Below are 27,500 nucleotides of genomic sequence, written 5' to 3'. Positions count from 1 at the left end.
TCCTTGAATATTCTTTCAGCTCTTTTTTTTCTCATCATCCTGAGAAAGCATCTGTCGTTTTTTACATGTCAATATTAGCTGCTGGTATTTCTCCGACAACCTGCCTTGTAAAATCGAGGTAAGGGAGCGTCTGCCAACAATCAGAACGGTGTAAAAAATGAAGAGGCAACAGGATGTGTGTTTTTTGTTTTTTTTTCCAAGTAGAGTAGCCTAAACATGTACTCATAAAACGTATCGATACTTCAGTAAAATAAAGGGTGAGGTAAAAGGAGCCCGGAATTAAATAACTAGAAGTAAATGTATTAAAATATCGTAGCATTGGCAATGAAAGGAGACGCGGGAAACATTGCGCATGCTCTTTCTTGAACTCGGTAGCAGCAGAGAGCCACCACCCAGCGCTGACTGCCTGTCTGAGATAGTAAGCTGGTCATTTCTAGCCAGCCATCCCCCCCTACCCCACAGCCCAGCACAGAGCAGCACAAGCAACACCTGTACACCTCTTGAAATGATCCTCAACAGCTTATTTTACAAGATTTGCTCTGCATGGCCACGCCTCCCTCTCGTCCATGGTCAAGCGGAAAGATACATTATTACAGCAACAATTTAAACTTGAGTTCACATAACAGAGTAAATGGAACTACTTGCAACTATCCTCTGTATTTAAATGCTTGGAGCATTTGCAGGAATTCTTCTGACTGTATTTAAAATACGACTGTAACTGTAATTGATAGGAGTGATACAGCCAGGGCATTTTAGGGCAGTCATGGGCTGGAGGTTAGGGAATCTTGTGGCTGGAAGGTCACCTATTCAATCCCCTGAGCCAACAGTATGTGACTGAAGTGCCTTTGAGTAAGGCCCCTAACCCCCAACTGCTCCCTGGGCGCCGTGGATAGGGCTGCCCACCGCTCTGGGCAAGTGTGCTCACTAGGGCGTATGTGGGTGTTTCACTGCACGGATGGGTTAAAATGCAGAGGTGAAATTTCCTCATTGTGGGAGTAATAAGGGTAACTTTTTCTAGAATTTGTCTGGAATGCTGCTTCAGGGTGTCGAGGCTGAGATGCTCATTTTGAATGATGATTTACTAGATACATTAATGCCATATTGAGACCACAAAAGCCTCAGTAGATCATATGTGACTTGAAATTTACACAGAGGAAGACGGCCAGTCTTTTAGGTAAGGAGACACATGCCAATGGTGAGTTATCTCAGCTAATGTTACCGTCCGAGCCTTTTTTCAATTTGTGTCCTTCAGCTTGAAAACAGGCTGTTTCTGACTGAGTATCGTGTAAAAATGAACTTTTTTTTATCTTTTATCGTCTCTCACTGCTGGCATTCTTTAGCAGCATTCTGCTACATGACGCAACACTGGTGTGTGGTGGCCTTTACATCCATCTGGTGTATATTGTTTGCAAAGAAGGCTATAACCATTTGTGGTTCTGATTGTGGTCCTTTCCTGAAATCTAATTGGCCCCTTTAGATGCGTCCTTAATGTTTCTGGCCTGTCATGGGCTTCCACCTTGCTGTAGGGCAAGGTTGCGCCTTTAAGTGGAGAGTTGTTTTGCTGTCGACAGAATAACTCTCCACCCCTGCAATTGCGTGTTCACCCCTGCCACCCTGCATCTCCTCGGTTGCACTTGTCTCAGTGTAGGCATGGATCTATTGGCGATCAGGGAAACAACTCTCCGTCACTCTGCCCCTCTGCTTGGACTTTATCTTAGCAGGTAGAATCTGCCAACGGTGGAGCAGACACCCCTAACCGCCCCACCCTCCACCTACACATCATGTAAAAACAAAGGTCTTTGGTTATCTAGTTAGAGTGACTAAATCCTGCAGGCCCTCTTGATGAAAACTAGGAATACACCAGCTAGAACAGAGGAATTGCAGGCATGGTCTTCCGTCTAAACTTCAGTTGTTCAGCTCAGTTTAAACAATACAAGTCTTTATTTTAAGAACTGGTTAAAAGTGTGGGTGTCTGTGTGAGTGTGTTTCTGCATTTGTGTCTGTCTGACATGATTGTGAAATGTGGCTTAGACAGAACTTAATGGCTGAGACAAATTAAGCAGGGGAACGCGAGTGTGATAGGGGCTTGCCCATGTGTGAACAATGAAGCTTTTTCAAATGCCATTTCATTTTGCACCTGACTCTCTCTCTCGCTTTCTCTTTCTGTCCCTCTCTCTGTCTCTCTCTCTCTCTCTCTCTCTCTCTCTCTCTCTCTCTCTCTGCCTCAGTTGCTCTCTCACTTGCTCACTCTGGCTCTCAGGATAATGATTAAGCGCTAACTGGGCTTTGTTATCACCTTGTTGTTCTCTTTGAGTGATCCTCCGTCTGACTAGTGTAAGAAGAGGCAGATGTAGAGTGTGTGTGTGTGTGTGTGTGTGTGTGTGTGTGTGTGTGTGTGTGTGTGTGTGTGTGCGTGTGTGAGAGAGATATGTAGTTAGTTTAGTGACAGAGGATTGTGTGCTGCTAAAAGAGCAGTTCCGTTTAGAAAGACCTCCCCATAAAGCTTAGAGCAGTTAACTGCTTTGAATGAGAGTGTAATTACCTCTCAAGAGGCCTTTCTTTAAACCCAAGCATCTGCACCGATTATAGAACTCTCAACCACTGGAATTATGGGAATTGTAGGCCGTTTATGGAAGGCCGAGAGTATGCCCTCATTTGACAAATGTCAAAATCAAGTAGAAATTAGCAGAAAGCTCCTGCTTAATTTAAGAACGTCTTTTGAATTTGCCGTTTTGAGGAGAATGACGCAAACTTTCTGAGAGCATAATTAATAGATGTACACCTTGACCAAGGTCATTGTTTTTGAAAGTAACACTACGCAAGTTAGCCTCACTATGTCTGTAAACTTAGTAACACTCTTTCTCTTTCTCTCTCTCTCAGCTCCAAGAGACAGTGAAGAGAAAGCTGGACAATGCTCGATCTCCGCTAAATGGTGACCAGAACGGGATCTGTGATGGAAGCTACTCTCCCACAACAAAGAGACTGCGTAAAGAGGGTAATGGTGGGCTGGACTCTCTGAGCACTTTGTCCAGCAGTGTACCCCCTATCTCTCCACTTCACCAAATGGACATCAAACCCACATTACCTACAAGCAACAACGCAACATCTAATAACAATGCAATGGGTAATGGCAATGCTGGGACCAACCACATTACAGGGCGAACAGAGGATTTGGGCAAGAATGGCGGCATGCCGGACATTAAATTGAATGGATCATTAGATCTAGATGACGGCTTCAGCCTTCTGAAAGACATAAAACCTGAGCCTTTGGATGACCCAAGTGGGATAGAATCGTCAGACACGTCGTTGTCCAATCAGAACAAGCTGTTCTCTGATATTAACCTGAACGATCAGGAGTGGCAGGAGCTGATTGATGAGCTGGCAAACACGGTTCCAGAAGATGACATGCACGACCTCTTTAATGAGGACTTTGAGGAAAAGAAGGAGGTTAGTGACTTTGCACGTCCCGCATCAGAGCAAACACAGCAGCCGCAAGAGCCTGCACCTCCTCCGGTTGCCGCAGCGCCCAATAACCCACCACAAACACAGAGTGGACAGATGTCTATAGGCTCACCACAGGTGCGGCCAGCGTCTTCTGGACCACCATTCGCCACTGCTGCCAATGGCACACCGCCCCAGCAACCCTTGCAGCAGTCGCCAGCAGTTGCAATGGCATCAGGTTCACCTGCCAACTGCATTGCCCGGTCACCACAAACTCCCACACAGGCCCAGACGCAGACCTCCAGGCCTGGGAATGGATTTATGATTAATCCAGGGCCAGGTGTAGGTCACGGAGGGTCGACCCCAATAGCGCCAGGTGGTCCTGGACCAGGAGGAGGAAGTGGACCAGTCCCTGTTCCCGTTCCACCAACCACTGAACTTTCACCTGCTGAACAGTTAAAGCAAATGGCAGCGCAACAACAGCAACGTGCCAAGCTCATCCAACAAAAACATCAACAGCAGTCGCAGGCTGCGAGCTGGTCCCCCGCAGGAGCACCAACAAGCCCATATGGGGGACCTTTCAATCCTGACAAGCCAAATAGTCCCATGATGTACCCACAAGCCTTCAATGCCCCTAACTCTATGATGCCCAAAGCTGGCATGAACAACTACCTCCCTCAGAACCACATGAACATGTTGAACCAGCAACAGCAGCAGCAATCTGCCAGCATGGCTGCCCAGAACGCCCTGAACAAACAGCTCTCGTACAGCAACACCAAACCATTGAGTCATTTCAGCGGTGTGGACCACATGAGTCAGCGGATGACCCCACCCATGGCCAACCAGGCCAAAAACCCCATAATGCCCTACATGCAAGGAGCAGGGGGACAGGGTGGAGGGCCACCACCAGCTCAAGGTCCCATACCTGGCCAGACGGCACATCTGACTGAAGAGCAGAAGAGAATGATGATGATGAAGCAGAAGGTGCTTGGTCAGAGTTTGCCGTACAGTGCGATACAGCAACATGCGCAGGTAAGATGCTAGATTGGTTTCTGTCAAGGCTTTTTGGGACCAGTTAAGGCTAAACCGTGGAGTTTTGTTGGAACTTGAGACACGTCAGGTTTGAAAGCTGAGGGACAGTGTTGCTCATAAATTCAAGTCATACAGTTGTTCCAGTCTTTGGTTGTAGTGGCTCCGAACCCAGATCTACCAGTTTTACTCTGATTAACTCAGAAATCGCTTGATAAAAAGCTGATATAAAGTATGAGGTGTTTTATAGAAGAAAAACACCATAATAACACCAGGGCAGTCGTGGGCTGGAGGTTAGGGAACTGGCCCTGTTGCCGGTTCGAACCCCAGCCCCGAAAGTCCATGACTGAGGTGTCCTTGAGCAAGACACCTAACCCCCAATTGCTCCCCGGGCGCCGTAGATAGGGCTGCCCACCGCTCCGGGTAAGTGTGCTCACTGCCCCCTAGTGTGTGTGTATTCACTAGTGTGTATTTGGTGTTTCACTTCACAGATGGGATTAAATGCGGATTTAAAAAGTATCACTCAACTTAATTGTAGGACAGGGGTGCTCTTGAAATAGCACTGGGAAGCTCTGGTTTATGACCGTAGGTGACATACTGTCGAAGTACTGCCAAGCACCGTCGGTGTTCTCTATGGCTGCGCGGTGTTGTATGAGATCTTGTTTGTTACAGGGAGCTGAAATTGTCAGATCTTGCCCTCCATTTTGTTTTTGCCGTTTCCACTAAAGCAGGCTGAAAAAGATCAAGGCAAGATGGCACCTCCGCTTTTGACTGTTCGCCCAGAGACATTGTGGAGTCCAGCTTGCCCATAATTCCATTCTAAAGCCCCGTTCACCCATAATTCTATATTTTATGTCTGTGTTGTGCAGTGGGCCAGTAATGGTGGCCGTTGCCCCAGCAACAGCTAGCTCTCGGAATAGGAAATCGACACTCTCTAATATATTAATGTCTATGCGGCAGCCCCCGGTGTCCCTGTGGCTGCCAAAATCCTCCTCTCCCTTCCTCAATCTATCTCAGAGAAGAAAGGATGCCTCTCCACCTCATCTGTCAGAGGGATGAGAGGATTTTCGAGTCTCCATTACTAATCGTTCGAATGTCACGTCTGCAGGCTTAATGATTTTAAGCGCGCGGCTCGAGTGATCTAAAGCTAACGAGGGGTTTGAAATTTAGTAGAGGCGATCACTCAGTCTAACGAGTCTCCTTTAGGGTTCTCTTTGTCAGACATGGACGGGCTAGATGAGCTTGCCTGATTGTGCAAAGGAATGGTGTGTATGTGCTTTTTTGTCTTTATCTCTAGGAGAGTTCTCTAGTGCCTGACCTGTAAATTATGCTCGTTAATGATGTCCCTGGTCTCTCCAGTCCTCCTCCCCCCCTCTTTGTGTGTCTTTCTCTCTCCACTTTTCCTCTTCTGTTACCTTCGCCTCCCCTCTTCATCTGTTCATCAGGGTCTGTGTCTCATGCTCAGTGATTAGATATTCCTCCTCCCCCTTTCTCTCTCTCTCTCTCTTCCATATCTCACCCCCCCCCCCCACTCTCTCTCTCTCTCTTTCCCTCTCTCCTCAGCTGCAATAAAGGGGCAGATTTATGACGGCTGGTCCTTTGCGGCAGTCGTGAGGAAAATGCAGCAGAGGAGGGAAAGAAAGATAGAACGAGAGAAAGAGAGAGCGAGAAATGGAAGGAAGAACTCGCAAAAGAAGAGCAGGAAAATGATGAAGGCAGATTGTAAATGAGAGAGATAAACGGATTGTGAGAAAAGTGTGGAAGGAGGTACGAGGACAAAGGAAAGGACGGAAATTGGAAGGAGAGTCGACAAAAGAACATGATTTCTGCTTTCCTTTGGCCTCTCTTTGTTGTTGTTATTGTTCTTTTACGGGAGTGACCGTCCCACTCTTTCATTGTTCTTCTGTATAATCTCCATCTGATAAACGTACAGTGGCTGTTTTGACCGCACAGTTACACCCTATAATATCTGTTTGATACCCTGAAAAATGAAGACTTGTGCTTCTCTCTTCCACATGAAAACGGCAGAGTAACACTAGCAACAGTAGCAGCTGCATTTCCAATCATGAGTGTGGGTTTGAGCTAGTGCTAGCTTGGTCTGTACCTATCATGCCAACAGCTTGTAGCCTAACATATAAACATTACAAGTGTATTTCACGCTGTTAGCAGTTTATTAGGTTTGTGGTTTGATGCTTGGTTATATGGTAAAGCAGTCCAGCAGCAGCGCTTAAGTACAGGATGTAGGACACAGTTTGTATGTCTAACCAGAAACTAGTCAAAAATGTTAACGGAGATGTTATGATGTTCATGAGTCGTGTGTTATGAGATGGACAGCGATGTAACAGAACGAGTGATTCAGCTAACAGACAAAAAAAGAGCTAGAAGAGTGGAAATGAAGCTGAAGAGGTGTGTATGCGCACCGTATGAGCGGCGTTGTTCAACACAAGCATATCACGTCACTCAGGTGTCTCTGGATCTTACTGTGGTCTGCGTTTCTCCACCACGTGGTCATCCCCATGCTGCAGTTTCGCTACTGAAAAATCGACGTTAGGTTTACGATGCTTTGCATTTTAGGAATCTGTTAGGACGTTCAAAGTCGTGTAGTGTCGATTCCCCCGTTTCATTTTAGGACCTTAGGATTTTAGGAGACATTAACAAAGGGATAGAGCAGAGATTAAACCATCCTAAGCGTAGTTTATACCGTAGTTTAAGACGTTACAGAGCGATAGTGCGGTAGTTTGGTATTTTGAGTGGTCAGTTTTCACCGTGGGACTGCTGACAGTATTTTTCTGGGGTGGTTCTGAAGAAAGTTAGTCCACAGATTCACACAACGTATTTTTGGAGGTGTATGAGTAAATGCACATATTGCAAAAGTGTAAATCAGCATTTAAATGCCATGCACTTTACAGACTTGTGGACAGGTGAATCCTGTCTCCAGAAAACTCTACACAGAGAAGATTAGCTTGATTGGTGGACTGAATCCACAAATCCTGCTCAGAATTCTGGTGGATGGGATTTAAAAAAACAATTAATGGAAATAGCTGCCCAAACTGCCAATATATTAAATTATAAACTCACTTAAGCTGTAGTTACCTTCTTATTTGCCAGCTTCTCCTTGAAATTAAATGTATGTCATTGGGCAGACGCTTTTATCCAGAGCGACTTACAGCTTGATCATTTTACACAGGTAGGCAATGGTAGGGTTGGGAGTCTTGCCCAAGGACTTTGTTTATTTTATAACAAACTGCTGAATGAACGTGAAGTTGTCTGCCAGAATGGTGGCATCAGCGAATTGCATGATGTCAGTGGAATACTATAACTTTGTTTCAGCATTTTTTGCCATACCCAGTCCTAGCCAGATCCGTCTGTGTGATTTTGGCCAAACGCTCCAAACCATTAATGTCACTTTTGTTAGGTTTTACCAGTGGTTTTGTTTTTGAAACGTTAGCAGGGCTATCAGTTTTGGATTTATAGGTCTTTCCACGGTCGCAGAGATAAGAGCCTGGTCTTGTGTGGCTGGATGTAACTGCCTGAGGGTGCTGCTAAAATTTCTGCCAAGAGGACAGACTTTCCTGTATGGTCTTTGGAATTATTTGCTTTCATTTGCATCTTAAATGCCATGTTGTGGTTTAATCGACTTCATGGGCAGTTGAACTGTGTTTGGATTTTGGTTCTGAAGCTGTGAAGCATCTGATTGGCTGTTGCGATGAGGCAGAGTAGAAGGATCAGCTTGTGTGCCTTATTGCTCCCTGGCAGCTGATGCTTTAAGAGAGACAGCGAGGGTAAGGGCTCGGGCGATCAGAGTTAATTATGCATTATAACAAGGCTTTTAAAACTCTGTGTGCACACGCACTCACACAAACACCCTCACTTCAAGAACCATGTAAAATAATATGCTCATGGACACACACAGTCTGATACACAATAACATATGGCAAACACCGACCCACCCACACACTTTTCCTCAGACAGTTAGAAAGCGTCACACACACACACACGCACACACACACACGCACACACACACATACACAGATCACAGAATGTGTTCTGTGTTTTTATACAGGTGGCAGAATGGCAGAGTTTGCATAATCTTATTAGCGTGTGATTATGAAACTTCAGCCCGCTCCTTAAAAGCTCGTTAGTCAGGCTTTAATTGTCACTCCTCGCCGTTTTGCATATCGCCTTGGTGACTGTGATTTATTCACTAGTGATCAAAGGCGGGAGGGGGGAGACACACAGTGTGTTGATGGTCTCTGTGTGCGAGTGTGTGTGTGTGTGTGTGTGTGTGTGTGTGTGTGTGTGTGTGTGTGTGTGTGTGTGTGTAAAGTCAGTGAGGTGGTGGGGTTTGAGCTAAAGAGGCATTGCGGGGGCGGGTTCAGGACGTGATTGGTTGGGAGGAACTTAAATGAGCAGTTAAATCAGCCTCTTAGACAGCTACTGTGTAGAGAGAGGCACACAGAGAGATTCTCTTTCTTTCTTTCCTTCCTTCTTTCTTTCTTTCTTTCTTTCTTTTCTCTATGAATCTGTATTATTTCTTTCATTTTTTGTTTGTTTCTTTTTTCTTTCTTCCTCATTCAATCATCATTCTTTCTTGCTTTTTCTTTCTTTCTTTCTTTCTTTCTTTCTTTCTTTCTTTCTTTCTTTCTTTCTTTCTTTCTTTCTTTCTTTCTTTCTTTCTGTGTAGTTGTGCTATTTAAATCTCCTGATATCCATTCCTTTTGTATTGTAGAGTATTGCACATTTTTATATTGTGTATGTATTATTTTAAATATGTTTATTTCATTTTGATGTGTAGTTTTGTCTTTATGTGCTCAGTCGCCGAAACACATCCACTGTATGTGGAAAATGTAATTAGCTATTAAATGGTTCTTTGTTTCTTTCTCTCACATCATGCGTGTTTAATTCTTGGACGGTGTGTCTGGTGAGGAATCTACCTCAAGTGCGGTGCGATGTGTTGTGAAAGAGACAGAGAGAAAAAGACCACCCAGCCGCTCCAGTGCTCTCCCCTCCCCCTGCCTCTTTATCCACAGGAGGGAGAGATATTGCTTTCTCTCCTCCGTCCGCCACCCGCCCCCCATCAACCCCCCCCACCCCAACACACACACACACACACACACACACAGAGGCACACGTGTTAGAGCTTGAGTCGAGCTTCTCTTAGATCCTTTGGAGAGGCTTTTGTGGAGGGAGGGGCCGGAGGGCTGCACATTTCTGCCGCGTTCTCCACAACACTGACACCAGACAAAACCACCACCCACTGTCGCCCTGCCCACCAAAACAAAGCCCACTGCCTGTCAGGGTGTGTGTTTGTGCATGTGTGTTGTTAAGGAGAGACAATTCACTCTGAATTGTTGTGTGTATTTTGGGTTACATCAGATTTTAACATAACACTTTACCACAGATGTCATAGTATCATGGTGTCCACCACTATTGCTGAGCCACTGACTCTTGACTAGCTAGTTCAACAAGTACAGCTCATTTTGTAAGGAGTAAGGCCAACAGGACAAAACTGTGTTGTGTCATCATGTTGTATCAATTGTATTATCAAAGTAATATGATTACCACAGCGACAAAACGGCGGTGACAGTAATCAATATGTATTTTTTATGTTAATAATGCACATCTGAGGTATTTTTTCAGAAACTGTCGTACAGTCCTTGAACAAATTGCTTTTTCAGGATGCCAGGTCGGAATTTTTCCTTGTTAGAGTGGAAAGGAGAAGTCTCGCCATTCACTTTTAACAGCAGGAACCAGCAGGACAGTTAGCAGAGTTGGGTAGCAAACTATTTCCATTGTTGAAGCTCTGGCGGGTAAAAGAAGTTGTGAGTTTCAGAACAATGTCTGAGAGCAAGAGTAAATTGTGGCTGAAAATGTTGCCTGCGCTGTGAAATTAGCTTCGTTTTCTTAAATTAAGTACAAATTAGTAACTGGAATAAGTCTTTTTAGTTTTCCTCAGGGTTCAAAACACTATTCAGTCTTAGAGCAGAGCCTTAGGAAATGTGTTAATATAATCTTTAGGGATGCACTGATGTGAGAATTCCGGGGCCAAGCCAATGTTCATCCACAATAACTGAGACAGTTTTTCCCCCTTTTTTGCCATTGTTTTCAAAGTGTCCGTAATCCACAGTAGGCACTTTTGAGCATTTTCTTTTGTTGTTTAATTACTTTATGTTGTTTTATTACTTTTATGGGCTACTACAGTAGGAAGAGCAGCTTCACAGGGATGAGCAGTGCTGGTGTGTGCCTAATATTGATATCTAAGTTGTTCGTCTGTGTTTGCCTAAGACTGAATCCTTATAAATCACAGATATAGCCAGTAATTAAAAGATAATGTTGTATTGATACATTGATTTTCACCCTTGTCGCTCATTGACACATTTGGAGAATTTCTTTGGAAAGTGTGCTATTACCACATTTGTGTTTATTAATAAAAAAGGAGATATTTTAATATAATTTTAATTTGATGAAAAGATATTGCTTTGTATAGTCTTGATTTGCAGAACGAAAAATCAACCTTTTCCCTGTTTTTGAATGTTATTTTCCGATAGACAATGTAAATTAAAAGAAAGTGTAATTAATTGCATAAATCTTTACAAAATTCTTTATTTGGAAATAACTGTATAATATTATTAGAGGTGCTTGAAGAAGCGCTCTATTGTTATCTCTATTGTTATCTCTATTGTTATCTCTATTGTTATCTCTCATACTTCTTCTTATTCTTCTTCCACACTCTTCTGCCATTAATACAGCCCGAACTGCTTAACGTACAGACTCCGTTCAAACTGCGTTTCGAAGGTCTCAGCGCTGTGACTTGTGCTCTGTATGTTTGGAGCCGATCGGATTGGTAGTTTTTACTAAAATTAAGTTTAAAAATGAAAAACCTCCCATAAGAATGAACGGCGGAATGTTCAGAACTTCAGATTCTAGTTGACATCGATGACGTCACGGCAGGCCACTCAGTCTCACAGACACAGCTGATCACGCAGTGAATCTGCTTTAAAATCCTTAAACTTTCACCTAGAAACTCCATTTCAGTTTTAAATGCTAGAGAAACTCGTCCTTTCCGAAAGCTCAAAATATCTCATCACTTTATCAATTAGCTTTAGAGTTATGAGCATTTGTTTGGCACTAGGCACAGAAAACTGCCCCATTCACTCCCATGTAAATTTCTCAAAATCAGAATCGGCTTATTTCAAGATTTTCTCTGTGTTTAACTCGTCATAACTCAGATATTTCCTTCTCAATACACACAACGTTACACCAAAATAATCCTCAAGGGGTCTTATCTCACACCATCTATCCGGTTAAGCGATAGAGTGAACATTTCCTGAGTTATGACTGTTTGTTCGGAGGGTGCAAATCGGACTCAAACAAGGCTTCTCCACTAAGAGCTGCATAATAACAGAGTGACAGTTCATTTGAATGACCCCCCCCCCCCCCCCCCCCCCCCCCCCCCCCCCCAAACACACACACCTCTCCCTCTCACACACACACACACACACACACACACAAACTTGCAGCTCTTTTCAAGCACCCTTGCAGTTCCTTCAGGAAATGCGCATCTAGTTTTAATATGTTTGTCCTTTGCAAATTCAGAGATTTTAATTAGTGCGACACTAGATGCTTCCTGAATGAGGAACAAAGCTGTAATCATTCTAAAGTGACTGAGAGGTGTGAACTATTGAGAATTAGCTTGCAGGAAAATTTGTATGCAGAATTGATCATATTTGCGTTCATTCTGAAACGTTCAGAAATTGCAGAAGCTTATTGTCGAATGTGTTTTGGGGGCAGACAGCAACACAAGCTGATAAATGCAGGGTCTTATTTCCCATAAGCCCAATAATCATTGTAATCTGGTAGAGCAGATCGTTTTTAACACCATTTAATGATTTAATGACCATTTAACCATTTGACCAGTTAACCGTTTAATGATTATCGCACTGCAGAACTTCGGGGGAACGCTGCCAGGCTGAGTTTATTCCTCGTGCCAGCTAGAGTTCATGCTTTGTAGGAAGGCAGGAGTTTCAGAAGTGAAAGGCAGGTGGAGATACAGAGTCTGTGAAATAAATAAATAAATAAATGCTTCTTCCCAGAATATCAATCTTGTACCTTATTTCCGTGTGTATCCTGTCAGAAACCCAAGGATTCTGGCTTCTACAGTGTTTCCTTGAACCCTGAAAATTACTGTCCAATTATAATAAGAAGGCCTGTGTACAAGCGACGCGCCCAAGTGCTAAGATACACGGTTAATCATAAAGCCAGTATTTGAAAACTGAAATTTCTACTTGAATATTCATTACGTTCCTTTACAGGAAGACAGACAAAATACACAGACCAGCGATTCAGTGAGAGGTTTAACCGGACTGTAAAATGTGTATTTGCGAGTAAGGATCTACGTCATGTTGTGTTTTGCTGCTATGAAGCAGCACCTGCACCTCAGCCTTTTCACTAACTGCTCGGGCTTATTTTAGCTCGTTCTCGAAAGATATCTCAAGATATTTCTTTGACCAGCGAACGTTTTGGACGTCGTCCACTAGGGAGAAAAGACTTTGTGTAGAAGACGATCTTCAGATCTCAATCAGAGTTGTTCTGGTTAGTTCAGTTAGCTTATTAGTCCACCTGAAGAGGGAGCTTATATATATCAGATATTAGCTAATTTTGGAGCTTCATAACACTAGTGCTACCACCTTAAAAAGTAAGCCTACAGCCCTGTGTTACTTTCAGCCTATGTAGGTTTCTTTTTCTTCTTCTTCTTCTTTTTATCATGATTATTATTTTATTTGCCTTTTCCTTCCCCGTAGTGAACCCAAGTATTCATTCATTAACCCTTTGAGCGGAACAGTCACACACCTGCACATGTGGATCCAGTTTCCTGAGACGTTTACAAGTTGCAGAAGTGGTTATTTGGGCTATTCATTCGAATTTGTTCTGTATGTTGGTTCTTTGGATGATGGTTTGGAGACTGTGGCTCTGTCTAAAAGACAGGAGGCTGAGCTGGAGATGGCGGAGATGAAGGTGCTGAGATTTTCGTTGGGAGTGACAAGGATGGACAAGATTAGAAATGAGCAGATCAGAGGGACAGTGAAGGTGGAGCACTTTGGAGATAAAGCCAGAGAGGCCAGGTTGAGATGGTTTGGACATGTGTTGAGGAGGAATAGTGGATATATTGGGCAAAGAATGTTGGAGATGGAGCTGCCGGGTAGAAGGAGAAGAGGTAGACCTCAGAGAAGGTTTATGGATGTAGTGAAGGTGGACATGGAGATAGTTGGTGTGAAAGTAGAGGAGGCAGTGGATAGGGTGAGATGGAGGCAGATGATCCGCTGTGGCGACCCCTAAAGGGAGCAGCCGAAAGACGAAGTAGAAGTTCTGTATGTTGGTAGACAGACAGACATATAGATAGACAGACAGATGTATAAATAGACAGATAGATAGATAGATAGATAGATAGATAGATAGATAGATAGATAGATGGACGGACGGACGGACGGACGGACGGACGGACGGACGGACGGACGGACGGACGGACGGATAGATAGATAGATAAGACAGACAGACAGATATAAAAATAGACAGACGGACAGATAGACAGACAGACAGACAGACAGACAGACAGACAGACAGACAGATAGATAGATAGATAGATAGATAGATAGATAGATAGATAGATAGATAGATAGACAGACAGACAGACAGACAGACAGATATATAGATAGACAGATATATAGATAGACAGACGGACAGATAGATAGATATCAGACACCAAACATACAGCACTTGATAGTGTAATATATGACCAGATTGGTCAGAATGCACATCCCTGTTGTACAGAGACAATCGTGATGAGCAGATGAAGGTGCTCTGTGGAGTCAACTTCCAAATCATGTGCAAAAGGTAAATATCCCTGCAGTTAAGAAGCCATCGTCATAAAATGGCTACAGAGGAAAGATTAGAGAGGCCGTGTTGGATTTGGACGATATAAACACATTGATGAAGTGGCTGTGTGGAGCAGCTCTAGTGCTCATGTGGTCTGATGGCCAGGCTTGCTCGGTGTGTGTATGTGTGTGCGTGCGTTGAGCTTGTGCTGCACACACTCCTCTTTGTCCACACTCTAACACTGACAGATGGAGAGACCACGTGGATCATGGCAGCACTGGGACCGAGGAAGGAAAAAGAGGAGAGGGAAGCGGGTGTGTGTGTGTTTAGTGCGTACACAGAGGCATATGGTAGTGAGGAGAGCGAGGGTTTCAGAGGGTGTCTGCTTGGCGTGTGTGTGTGTGTGTGTGCGTGTGCTGGTCTGTCGGACTGGATCACGCTCAATATGTGTGTTTCTGTGTGTGCTTGTGGTCGTAGTGCGGCTGTAAAACTGGCGCTCCAGTTTGAAGTGTGTGTGTGTGTGTGTGTGTGTGTGTGTGTGTGTGTGTGTGTGTGTGTGTGTGTGTGCGTGCGTTCAGTCAGGCCTGGATGACAGTGGTGTGTTTAGTATGCAGGGACAATGTTGCTGTTACTGGCAGACTGCTATGAAACCAACACCGACACTACAGAATAAGAATCATATCTCTCTCTCTCTCTCTCTCTCTCTCTCTCTCTCTCTCTCTCTCTCTCTCTGTCTTTCTGTCTCTGCCTCTCTTGTGCTCACTTCTCTCTCAATCTCCCCCCTCTCTCTTTCTCTTTTATTTCTTTCTCTCTCCCCCTCTCTTTCTTTCCTGTTTGTCTTTCTTTCTGCCTTTCTTTTTTATCTCTTTCTCTGTGTTTGCTCTCTCTCTCCTTTTGTCTCTCTCTTTCTCTTTTTTTCTCCCTCCCTCTCTCACTGCACCTCTAGTGAGGAGAGGAGAGAGAAACTTTGGCCGTCTCAGCCACTCTGTGTTGCCATAGATACCATGGCCCACAGCACCTTGCTGCCTAAATAAATGGCAGCCACAAGACAGGGAAGTGTGGGGTTTGTGTGTGTGTGTGTGTGTGTGTGTGTGTGTGTGTGTGTGTGTGTGTGTGTGTGTGTGTGAGTTGGAGAGCTGGTAGAGAAGATGTTGGAGATGAGCTTCAGTCTTTGTTGTGATGTGTTTGGAGCTGCAGGGAATGATGGGCAGAGGAAGAGACCGTAAATTTCTTTTTTTTATCATTTCTGTTTTAATTTTTGCGTTTTAGTACAGAAGCTGATGAAATGGACAAACCACATCCCCTCTGTCGTAAGAAAAGGTCATTTTAAATAATCAGTCAATTTAAATAAACAGTAACTTTACAGAAGAAGGAAGACATTCGTAAGTTTATCGTACCTCAAGGCAATTCCATCTTATGATTACAGAAATCTCTTTTTTGTTCTGTTGGCCTTTTATTGATGCTGTGTTTACAAGGTCGTCCTACAGAGTTGCGCCTGTGTGTGCAGGACGTTTTCTCAGGGTGTGAAGGGGATTTGGTTAGATAAGTGGCCGCTACACATCCTCCTTCTGCGTGGTTGTGTCAGAGCTCTTGCCCTCTTCTTTTCAGTTTGTCTCTCCCTCTGTCCTCCTACCTCTTCCTCTGTACAGAGGGAGAGAGAGGCTAAAACACCACTCTGTTCCAGCTCACACTGCTGAAACTCCACCTCCCCCCCAACACTGCTGAAACTCCTCCTCCTTCACTCACTCACAGTGTTAAAGCTCCACTTCCTTCCCTCACGCAAGCTCTGCCTCCATCACCCCACTCACACTACTGAAGCTCTGCCTCCATCACCCCACTGACAGTACTGAAGCTCTGCCTCCATCACCCCACTCACACTACTGAAGCTCTGCCTCCATCACCCCACTCACACTACTGAAGCTCTGCCTCCATCACCCCACTACACTACTGAAGCTCTGCCTCCATCACCCCACTCACACTACTGAAGCTCTGCCTCCATCACCCCACTCACACTACTGAAGCTCTGCCTCCATCACCCCACTCACACTACTGAAGCTCTGCCTCCATCACCCCACTCACACTACTGAAGCTCTGCCTCCATCACCCCACTCACACTACTAAAGCTCTGTCTCCATTGCCCACTCACACTACTGAAGCTCTGCCTCCATCACCCCACTCACACTACTGAAGCTCTGCCTCCATTGCCCACTCACACTACTGAAACTCTGCCTCCATTGCCCACTGACAGTACTGAAGCTCTGCCTCCATCACCCCACTCACACTACTGAAGCTCTGCCTCCATTGCCCACTCACACTACTGAAGCTCTGCCTCCAATGCCCACTGACAGTACTGAAGCTCTGCCTCCATCACCCCACTCACACTACTGAAGCTCTGCCTCCATTGCCCACTCACACTACTGAAGCTCTGCCTCCATTGCCCACTCACACTACTGAAGCTCTGCCTCCATCACCCCACTCACACTACTGAAGCTCTGCCTCCATTGCCCACTCACACTACTGAAGCTCTGCCTCCAGTGCCCACTCATACTACTGAACCTCTGCCTCTGTCGCCCACTCACAGTACTGAACCTCTGCCTCCATTGCCCACTCACAGTACTGAACCTCTGCCTCCATTGCCAGCACACACTGCTAAAGCGCCACCTCCTTCCTGTACTCACAAAGCCGAAGCTCCACCTCCATCCCCCGCTCAGTGTTGAAGCTCTTCTTCTTTCCCACACTCTGCCCCAACACCTGTGTCTTCACTAGCCCAACAAAAAAGACAAAAGACAGCTGCCTTTCTCAGCGTCACACCACCTCTCTCTCTCTCTTTCTCTCTCTCTCTCTCACACCTACACACACACACACACACACACACACACACACACACACACACACACACACACACAATCCTTCATACACCCAGTTTCAGTGTAAGCTGCTCCTTGCTCCTTCTACCTTTCTACATTAAAGGTGGGCAATATGACAGTGTGTTATTATCAAGATAGATAGATAGATAGATAGATAGATAGATAGATAGATAGATAGATAGATAGATAGATAGATAGATAGATAGATAGATAGATAGATAGATAGATAGATAGATAGATAGATAGATAGATAGATAGATAATTTATTGGTCCCGAAGGAAATTTAGGATAACTTTTCACAGACGGTGTGCTTCTTTGAGCATGATGAGGATGAAGTCCGTGTTTAAAGAACACTTCATTCATTTAACAGAGAACATAATTAGTTCTGTTCAGAGGCTTTTTTAAATATGGCATTACTACTGCATTTTTTCTGTGTCCAAATACTCTGATCAGTTTAGTGTAAATTCAGTTAAGATTATTTATTAAATGCTTTACTGCATTATTAAAATTTCACTACCATTGATTTATCTTTGCTCCACCTACATTTGAGTCTACTGGTAGAGGCTGTCAACTTATTTTCTTAATCTGTTTATGCTTTTAACAATAAGCTCCTTCATGTATGTAGGACTGACTGCCAAATAAAATAAAAAAAACAATATTGTTTATTCTGATTTTTCTTTGTGGTGTTTTCTTGGTTGGATTTCAGTTGGCCAGGTCTGTACTGGAAGATCGTCTGGCCAAATGTCTCATTCAACCCTTTGAATTGAATAGTCAGTACACGACTAGCAAACACAGCTCTGAACAGTTGTACACACATAAAATCATTCTGTTTTCATTAAAACAAATGTGCTCACTTAATTGCTGAAAATATGTGTTTCGGTAGTGATCATGTGTTCACATGTGGCCATGAGGGACAGGGATGCAGTCTCACTTCCTGATCTGCAATGCAGGCATGTGGCTAAAACAAGACGAAAACCCTTTCTGTTTCTGTTATGACATAAAAAAACGGGACAGCATGTTTTAATAGTGATAGTGTAGTTAAAAGTGAACTAAAATTAAAGAAATGTTTGGAAAAAAAGTTTAAAAAAGATCTTTAAAGAAAAACTTTATACAAATGCAATTATTTAGATAGACAGACAGACAGACAGACAGACAGACAGACAGATAGACAGACAGACAGACAGATAGATAGATAGATAGATAGATAGATAGATAGATAGATAGATAGATAGATAGAAATCATTTTATAATTCTTTGTATAAAAATGCCATATTTAAGAGTTTCTTGTAGTAGATGTTTTAACTTACTTTCACTTAGAAAGTCTACAAAAAGAAATGAACTCTTCCTTATGACTATATTCACAACAGTGGCAAATGAATCTAGTGTGGTGCAGGAGACCCCGCAACTCTGAGGGAGAAGCGGCTTAGAAAGTGTGTGTGTGTGTGTGTGTGTGTGTGTGTGTGTGTGTGTGTGTGTGTGTGTGTGTGTGTGTGTGTGTGGTGCAGGAGGTAGTGGAAATCACTAAACCTTGTTATGCAGCATCATATTACAAATCCAACATTATCTAGCGGTAAATGATCATTGTGGTCTGCGACTTCATACCTAAAGCAACGTATCAGAGCAGGGAAACCCGCTTTCCGGGCATTAGGAATAACGTGCCTCGTAATAATGCAGAATGACACGCCAGTGACGTTCACTGCTCGAAAAGAAAAGATGCACGACCGTCTTTCATCTGGGCAAACCTGTCAAGTTTTCTCCCAAGGCCACCAATCCACGCATTCAAGTGACAGCACAGCAAGCGCATAAAGGGCAGGTGAGGAAAGCCGAAGAGTGTTTTTTATCTACACTCAACGTTAACCGTGTTTTTCTCTTGAACTTCTCTGGAGTGAAGGAGCAGGTTTTGTTCTTTCCGGACCCAATGGTGTTGAAATCCTCTGGCTGGTGTGGTCCCAAACGTTTAACCTCTAATTTCTGCTCTAAAGGCAGGAAACCAAATTTAACTTTTATTACATGTTCGACTTGCCTCATTATATTGCCTTGCTACTATTAATGGCTAGCACAACTAATGAGCAGCAGTGACTAGCTGTGTAGCAGTGCCCATACTGTAGTGGCTTACTGAGCGTAAGGACATTTAATATGTTTTATTGGGTGCTCTCAGCATGGGACCAATGTGATTGTGCCTCACAGCGCGTTGGACATGCGCAGAGTGCTTTTTAACTGCTCACTTGGTTAGACAAACGCTGACGGGCCGGCCCCCCACTCACCAAACGAAGGCTGCTGGGAAAACTAGGTGGCCTACTGGCATTTAAAAAACAGGCACAGGACGATAGCTAACCCTATTTGACAGCCTTACCATTGTCATATGTAATAAGTGCACAACAGTGTTATTTATGAAGAAATACAGTTATACTGAATTATTGATCAGTGATGCTCCACAGCGACATCTGGTGGGGCCAGGCCCCTAATATAGAGACAGCACTGAGCTACAAGATTGAAGATGATTTTACTTGCTTTAAGATTTTTTTGCAGTGCAGGCAATAAAATGTTTTCTGTTTTAGTGAAAATAACCCAATGCATAGATCAGTGGATTAGTGGAATGCAGCTGAATCCACGGACCTTCAGACCGATGCATCACAGTGCACTGATGCAGTTTATAACACTCTATAACACATGTGCAGACTCTCTCTCTCTCTCTCTCTCACGCTCTCTCTCATAGTCTTGTCATTGTGTTGAGTGTGGTGTCACATTCACTTCATCTTCATGGTGATTTAAGAGAGTTGTGTTGTCAGACTGGGGTGTCACGGCTCTCTCTCTCTCTGCATGTAGGAATATGTATTGTGGCATTATACGTCTGACTGTCAAGCATTAGGACGCCATCGGTGTAATACAGGGAAATTCTCCTGCACCCACGTCTGGGAGAGAGAGACTCAGAACTGTCGAAGCTGGAGAGAGAGCGCAAAAGAGGCGGATGAATTGTCTTAAAGAGATGCTAGCACTCGAAACACTCACTGACAAGCGGAGAGGAGAGTGAGGGAGCGAGCGAGAGGGAAGGAAAGAGAGAGTAGACAGAGAGAGGGAGAGAGATGAGTTAAGAAGCTTTGAGGAGGATTAGGTGCAGAATTTAACTTTTTTGTAGCCAGAGACGTCTTCTTGGGGCAATTTGCCTTGAACGCTGAAACATGGTTAATCCCTTCTTAAAAGAGCATAATCCAAGCAACCCTGCTACCTGATCCACAGCACAGAGAGGGAGAGAGAAAGAGAAAGAGAGAGCAGTGGCACTGCTACTGACACCTGCACACAAGCGCGCGCTGCAGAGAGAAGGAGAACAAGCACTAAATGTGGCACTTATTTGCGAATCCACTCTTTTTTATTTACATGATGTATTGTGTTGTGCGTGTAACGATACACATGTTCAGGTTTGAGAAGATTTCCGATTTAAAAGGAAAAACAAAAGTTGCATGTCATTCTGCAGCAGTGCTGAGCCATGACTGTTAGAGCTGGGCCCTCAATTCAGGACATACATTCAAGGTCAAGGTCAAAACATGAGAAAAGCCCAAACCTAAGATAACGATCATTTCTGCTAGCAGCCCAGTGGAAGTCTAGTAGCTTGTCAGCTTTAAGATAACAGAACGTTTTTAGGCTCTTCTAGATTAAACACAGACATTGGAATACATCTATTCAGGCGTTCTGTATTTACCTGAAGCTTGTAACAGCACATTAGCATATAGTTTACCTCGAAGGCTGATTTAGAGCTGCTGCTGCTGTTTTCCATTTCTAATAACTCCCTAAATAGTCAGCTTCTCATATTAGGTCAGTGACATGTCAAAGGCTTCCAGAAGTTGTGGGCTGGAGGTTAGGGAACCAGCCTCGTGACCGGAAGGTCGCCGGTTCGATCCCCAGAGCTGACAGCACATGATTGAGGTGTCCTTGAGCAAGACACCTAACCCCCAACTGCTCCCCGGGCGCTACGGATTGGGCTGCCCACCGCTCCGGGCAAGTGTGCTCACTGCCCCCTAGTGTGTGTGTGCTCACTATTGTGTATGTGGTGTTTCAGTTGACGGATGGGTTAAATGCGGAGGTGAAATTTCCCTGTTGTGGGACTAATAAGGGTCACTTAATCTTAAGATCTTAGTGATGTTCTTTCCCTCACAGCATCGGTCCCACCCAGTGGAAATCAAAATGTGATTGGTTTGTTCCTCTGTTACTTTGTAATTATGCTGATGGTTAATCTAACATATTAGAACTTCTCTTCAGCTCTTGAAGTCATAACCAGTAGGAGAGCTCACATAGCTCAGGGGTCAGCAACCCAAATGTTAAAAAGAGCCATTTCGTTGTTTCACCAAAATCAAACCACCTTGACAGCCACAACACTTCTTGTCCATTTTACCATCTTGGCTGTAACTATGTCTCAGTATGCGCTTATGTACTACTACAGGCTAAATATATAATATCACTGAAAAGGCATTGAAAAATTGAAATGGCAGACTTACTTTGCTCTGCTTTAAACTTGAGCTCAGATTTAGCCGCTTTTCTGACAGGAAACCTTTCCTCAAAAGTAGAACTGTCTCTTAAATGTCTCTCAAGTTTGACTTTTTGCTAGGCTGAAGTCAGATTCTCATTCACCAGCTTCTTCAAATTTTCCCATTCCACCTTAAATGGAGTCTGAGGCACCAGAATGTAACTGCTGCACCGTTTAAGGTGGAACGGCACAATTCAAACGATAAGCTGATGAATGAGAAGAGACTTCAGCTTTGCGACTTTTTACTCTTTGACAATTTCCGGTAGCAGAATAAACGCATCAGGAGAACAGCTGGCGTGATTCTAAATGCAAATAAGTCCATCTGCCTCTAAATTATTGATGTTTGTCTTAAATCTTTCTCTCTGCCTTTTCGTTAGCTACTAGCTGGGCCAGATTGTTGTCGTTGCCATGGTGATAAAGGATGAATTAGCAGATATAGGCTACATTAACTCCAGCATTTAAGAGTTTTAACTGTTAAAACTGTGTTATGACGATCAGCAGGGTTTTATTTTACTGCAATGTAAGATTCTTTTATTTTTACCTAAAAATTTAATTCTGCTGTGGAGCCGCAGCTGGTCAAAAAAAGCCGACCCCTGGCTTACCTAAATCTACCTTAATGCCATGGACAAAGATTCCTGCTGGCTGTTTCAAGAACCCTTTTGTTTCCAAACTTAACAATGAAACAAGAGTAGGGCTTTAAGATTTGCAGAATTTAAATACAAACATCTGTGATCCACAATAAATGATCCGACATCAGCACCGGGACCTCACTAACGCTTTTGTGGCTGGATGCAGTCAAATCCTCACAGCAATGTTCCAACGTCTAGGATGAAGCCTTCCCAAAGGAATAGAGGCTGTTACTGTAACAAAGATGAACAAACTCCTTATTAATACCCTTGATTTCAGAAGGAACACTGGATCAGCAGGTGCCTACAAACTTTTGGACATGTAACGCTGGCTGGGTTCCCTCTGTTAGACACTCGCTGGTCCCCATGCTGACAGATTGATAGTGTGAGCTTCCTGGAGTTTCATGTGTGTGTGTGTGTGTGTGTGTGTGTGTGTGTGTGTGTGTGTGTGTGTGTGTGTGTGTGTGTGTGTGTGTGTGTGTGTGTGTGTGTGTGTGTGTGTGTGTGTGTGTGTGTGTGTGTGTGATCTGAAGTGCTTTCTTGCTTTAGAAGTTGACACAGAGCAAGAGAGCAAACAGAAGATCTATGAACACTCAGCATCTACTGTGCTTAGAATGTATTTGCTCAGTGTTTGCTTGTGTTTGTGTGCGGGTTAAGCTAGACACTTGTTGCTAATATATTTAGCTTAGCAGGCCCCCCTCCAGAGACATGCCCCCCTCCAGTTTTGTATGTTTATTATTAACGTTGCATTCAGAGTTGCAAACTAGGAATAAAGAGTAAAAACAGTAGGTAGGAGTAGGGTAGGAACGACCGGGATATTTTTGGGTTGATATAAGCAGTTATTAAAACCTGTTACTTTTACTTTAAAATACATTGTTATCTATTAAGGAATCATATGTCTTAGGCTACGTTCACATTACCAGGTTGATGTGGCGCAAGTCCATTTTTTTTGCCCTGATGGGACTCAGATCTGATGTTTTCAGGGCTGTGTGGACACAAATCTGATGTTTTCAAATCCGACCTGAGCCACTTTCATATGTGGTCCTAGATCAGATACGTAATTTGTGACCATGCAGCATTAATGTGACGCTCAGATCGGAATTCATGTGCTTTTTTCCACTGCGTGTGCGCCGTCTTTTAGCGTCACCATAGCAGCAGCGCCAGTCATGAGTTAAAGCCTGTAAACGGTAGAAAAGCATCACCTTTTTCGTCTTGCTCTAATATTGAACAGCTGAGAGCTAATCAGAGCTCTTTTTCGCAGCGAAGGCTCGTTCTGCTCGTTTGTATGCTGATGATGCACGTGACACTGGTTTGTTCATTTTAATGACAGATTTGAATCACTTACTTAAATGAGTGTGAACCATCGTGTCAGAGCAAAAAATCTGATTTGAGCAATGAGGCTTGTAATGTGAACGTAGCCGAAGGCTGGCTTTGCACAATGGAACGTTCATGCAGCTACTTGCATGTTGTGAGTTTCATGCAACATAATTTCCATTTTGAGTTACACAGACGTTACAAGCTACACACTGGTGACGTTACAAGTCACTGGTGAGACCCAGAAAAAGGAAGCATTGCAATACAATACCGTACAATACACTACAATACAATACATAAGTTCAGTACAGTACATTACAATCTATACTTAATTCAGTGCTCATTTAAGTGCTGTATAAAGAGTTCTCCGTCCTGGCACCCAAGTGGTGGAACGAACTCCCACTGGCTGTCCGTACAGCAGTCTCTTGCTGTCTTCAAACGCAGAGTGAATCTGCACGACCGATACAAATCTGCATGACCGAGTTAGGTTCGTGATGTGAGTCGAGAACGATAACCGGCCATCCAGACGGAATAATCAGACAGTCCTCGAATGAGATGCAAGATCATGATAAGGACCTGTAGTTGCAGGAATGAAGCTCAGTCTTGCTAGGATTGAGCTTCAGGTGCTGAGCTGCCATCCATGAAGAGACGTCAGAGATGCAGAGATGCGACTGTAAACCTGTGTGTCAGAGGGGGAGAAAGAAAGCATTAGTCGTGTGTCATCAGTGTAACAGTGATAAGAGAAGATGATATTACATCACCAAGAGAGCTAGTGTAAAGAGAAAAGAGAAGAGGACCCAGCACCGAGCCTTGTGGGACACCAGTGGAGAGCCTGCATGGAGAGGATGCGAACCCTCTCCATGTTACCTGATAAGAGCTATCCTCCAGATAGGACTTGAACCACTTTCAACGAATAGCCAGTGATTCCAAAGTTGAGGAGGACGTCCAGAAGGATTGTGTGATTGACCCGTGTCAGAAGCTGCTGAGAGATCAAGAAGGATCAGGACAGATGACAGCTTCTCGGTCACTGCTATGAGAGCAGTTTCTGTTGAGTGCGCTGGTTTGAAGCCAGACTGGTTGAGGTCCTGGAGCTGGTTCTGTGTGAGGAAGAGAGACAGTCGATTATAGAGTGCGCGTTCAAGAATTTTTGAAAGGAAAGAAAGGAGTGATACCGGTCTGTAGTTACTAGAGTTGTCAAGCGTGGGTTTAGCCTGACAGTAACTTCTTGCACCACAGAAACCTTTATGTTAAGATAACCAAAAAATGAAAAATAAGAGCTTGTAAGCTCCTAAAAACTCAGTCTTGGTCACTGTTTTACTGTTTACTGGTCAGGCACCAGTGAAAATGGTGTATTGCTCATTAGTGTGGTCAAACACTGTAACTCAGCCTGAGAAACTGTATGCTAATACCCAGTGACCACCTTCTGAGATCAATTTGGATGCTTGCTTACCTTCAGATCTTCAACACTTGGAAACATCATCTGTGGATTCTGCAGTGTCATTTATTTGTAGTGTAATGTTTTTCATGCTTAATTAGAACCTGTCTCAGTGCGGTGACCTCGTCTGACTGCTCATGTTGAGCTGCTCCTGTCTGGGTGAGCCAGTTTCTTCATAGTCTTTCATTAGCAGCTAAACCCAACTCAGCTCACGGAGCCTCTATTGGACCTTCTGCTTAACCCTCGAAACGTGAACAGTTTATGTTAGTTGATTAATCATTTATAGTAGTTATGGGATTATTTATTCAATAGTTAACAGTAGTTTCTGAATTTATTATTCTAGGACACCTCTTATGTTATTCATTAGCAATAGCAATACTGATACCTGAACTTCAGTACTGACTCCTGTCCTGACATTTCAAACCAAAAGGGGGCGTGGCTTCAACCAGAAATGAGTGTACTGAAATTTGTTATTGAGAGAGATGGAATATTGTGAGCCTCTGTGGTATTGAAATCATAAAGATGGTGCCATATTTCATTTTAACTCCTCTCTCTAGAAGTTATTTGTAGTAGTTACTGAATGATAAGTTCTGAGCTGAACACCTTATACCTTCGGCTTGTTCAGTTATTACCTCTGAAGTCTTGTTATTTAATTCTGCTATGACTTATTTAGGACCTAATATGTAAGTTATGTAGTTATGAGAGTCAGGATCCCAGAGGGTTGTAAAGAGTTTAAGGTTAAGAATCCTTGTTAGTGTCATTTTTCTTTCCTTTTCTTTTCTTTTTCTTTCCTTTCTTTTCATTTCTTTTCTCTTACTCATTTTACTGTTACTGTCTCTCTGTCTCTGAAACCTGACCAGAATGTCTCGCAGCTTCGCTATCCACCCACTCATCACCGCTTGCAGACTCCTAGAGAGAGAGAGAGAGAGGGGGGGGAGTTCTTAGATACTCCTGGAAACACCAACCACTAGAGAGTGTGTGTGTGTGTGTGTGTGTGTGTGTGTGTGTGTGTGTGTGTGTGTGTGTGTGTGTGTGTGTGTGTGTGTGTGTGTGTGTGTTATTGAGGAGGTGTGGTGGTTTATTCCTCTCCTCTGTCATTAGAGCACGCTGGGAGCGCTGCGGCAGCTCCCTCACTCACACACACAGACACACACACATACACTCTCTCTCTCTCTTTCTCTCTCTCCCTCTCTCTCCCTCTCTCTCTCTTGCTCTCTCTGGCTCTCTCTCTCTCGCTCTCTCTCTCTCTCTCTCTCTCTCTCTCTCTCTGGCTCTCTCTCTCTCTCTCTCGCTCTCTCTCTCTCTCTCTCTCTGGCTCTCTCTCTCTCTCTCTCTCTCTCTCTCTCTGGCTCTCTCTCTCTCTCTCTCTCTCTCTCTCTCTCTCTCTCTCTCTGGCTCTCTCTCTCTCTCTCTCGCTCTCTCTCTCTCTCTCTCTGGCTCTCTCTCTCCCTCTCTCTCTCTCTCTCTCTCTCTCTCTCTCTCTCTCTCTCTCTCTCTCTCTCTCTCAGGTCTGTGATGGTGTGAACGTTGAGGGCTGATGATGGAGATAATGGACATTTCAATGTCAGTGTTTGGTGAAGTGAAGGTTTGAACTGTGAGAGTGAACAATATCAGAGCTGAACAGATTCAGTCGACTGACAGTGGAAATAGACTTGTTCTTTTTTCGTAAGATTAATAATACGTATTTTCATTTCTGATTTTCTGTGTCTGAGTCTCTCTCAGAGTCTCTCTGGCTCTCTCTGAGTCTCTCTGTGTCTCTCCGAGTCTCTCTTTGTCTCTCTGAGTCTCTCTGGCTCTCTGTGAGTCTCTCTGGCTCTCTCTGAGTCTCTCTGTGTTTCGCTGAGTCTCTCTGGCTCTATCTCAGTCTCTATGAGTGTCTCTGTGAGTCTCTCTGGCTCTCTCTGAGTCTCTGTGTCTCTCCGAGTCTCGCTGAGTCTCTCTGGCTCTATCTCAGTCTCTATGAGTGTCTCTCTGAGTCTCTCTGGCTCTCTCTGAGTCTCTGTGTCTCTGTGTCTCTCTGAGTCTTTCTGTGTCTCTCTGAGTCTCTGGCTCTCTCTGAGTCTCAGAGTCTCTCTGTGTCTCTCTGAGTTTCTCTGGCTCTCTCTGAGTCTCTCTGTGTCTCTCCAAGTCTCTCTGTGTCTTTCTGAGTCTCTCTGGCTGTCTCTGAGTCTCTGTGAGTGTCTCTGTGAGTCTCTGTGACCCAATAAGACAGTAAACAGAGTCACACCAGCTGGCCATGAAACATGTGTGTTTTGCTGGCAGCTCTGGACGATCACTGATGGGTCGGTCATGAGGCGGCACCGCCCGCATCACTATTCTTAGCGTGCTTTATCGCTGCGTTGGACAGTTTGATGGAAGCCAGCTTTGCTATCAGGCACCGCAGTGGCCACCTATCA

The 27,500-nt window shown here is 44.1% G+C and overlaps 1 protein-coding gene across 2 annotated transcripts in view; it reads left to right on the top strand.

The window, feature by feature from the left end:
- Positions 1-27,500, top strand: part of maml3 (mastermind-like transcriptional coactivator 3) — a 173,051-nt gene that overhangs the window by 95,189 nt on the left and 50,362 nt on the right. For both annotated transcript variants that reach the window (XM_037538413.1, XM_017710203.2), the window contains exon 2: positions 2,881-4,473. In XM_037538413.1, the coding sequence (XP_037394310.1) occupies positions 2,881-4,473 (1,593 nt within the window). The remainder of the gene's footprint in view (positions 1-2,880; positions 4,474-27,500) is intronic.

The sequence above is a fragment of the Pygocentrus nattereri genome, chromosome 5 (genome assembly GCF_015220715.1).
Source record: "Pygocentrus nattereri isolate fPygNat1 chromosome 5, fPygNat1.pri, whole genome shotgun sequence".
Classification (NCBI taxonomy): Eukaryota; Metazoa; Chordata; class Actinopteri; order Characiformes; family Serrasalmidae; genus Pygocentrus; species Pygocentrus nattereri.
The sequence above is the reverse complement of the archived record's forward strand: the minus strand, read 5'-3'. Positions and strand labels throughout refer to the sequence as shown.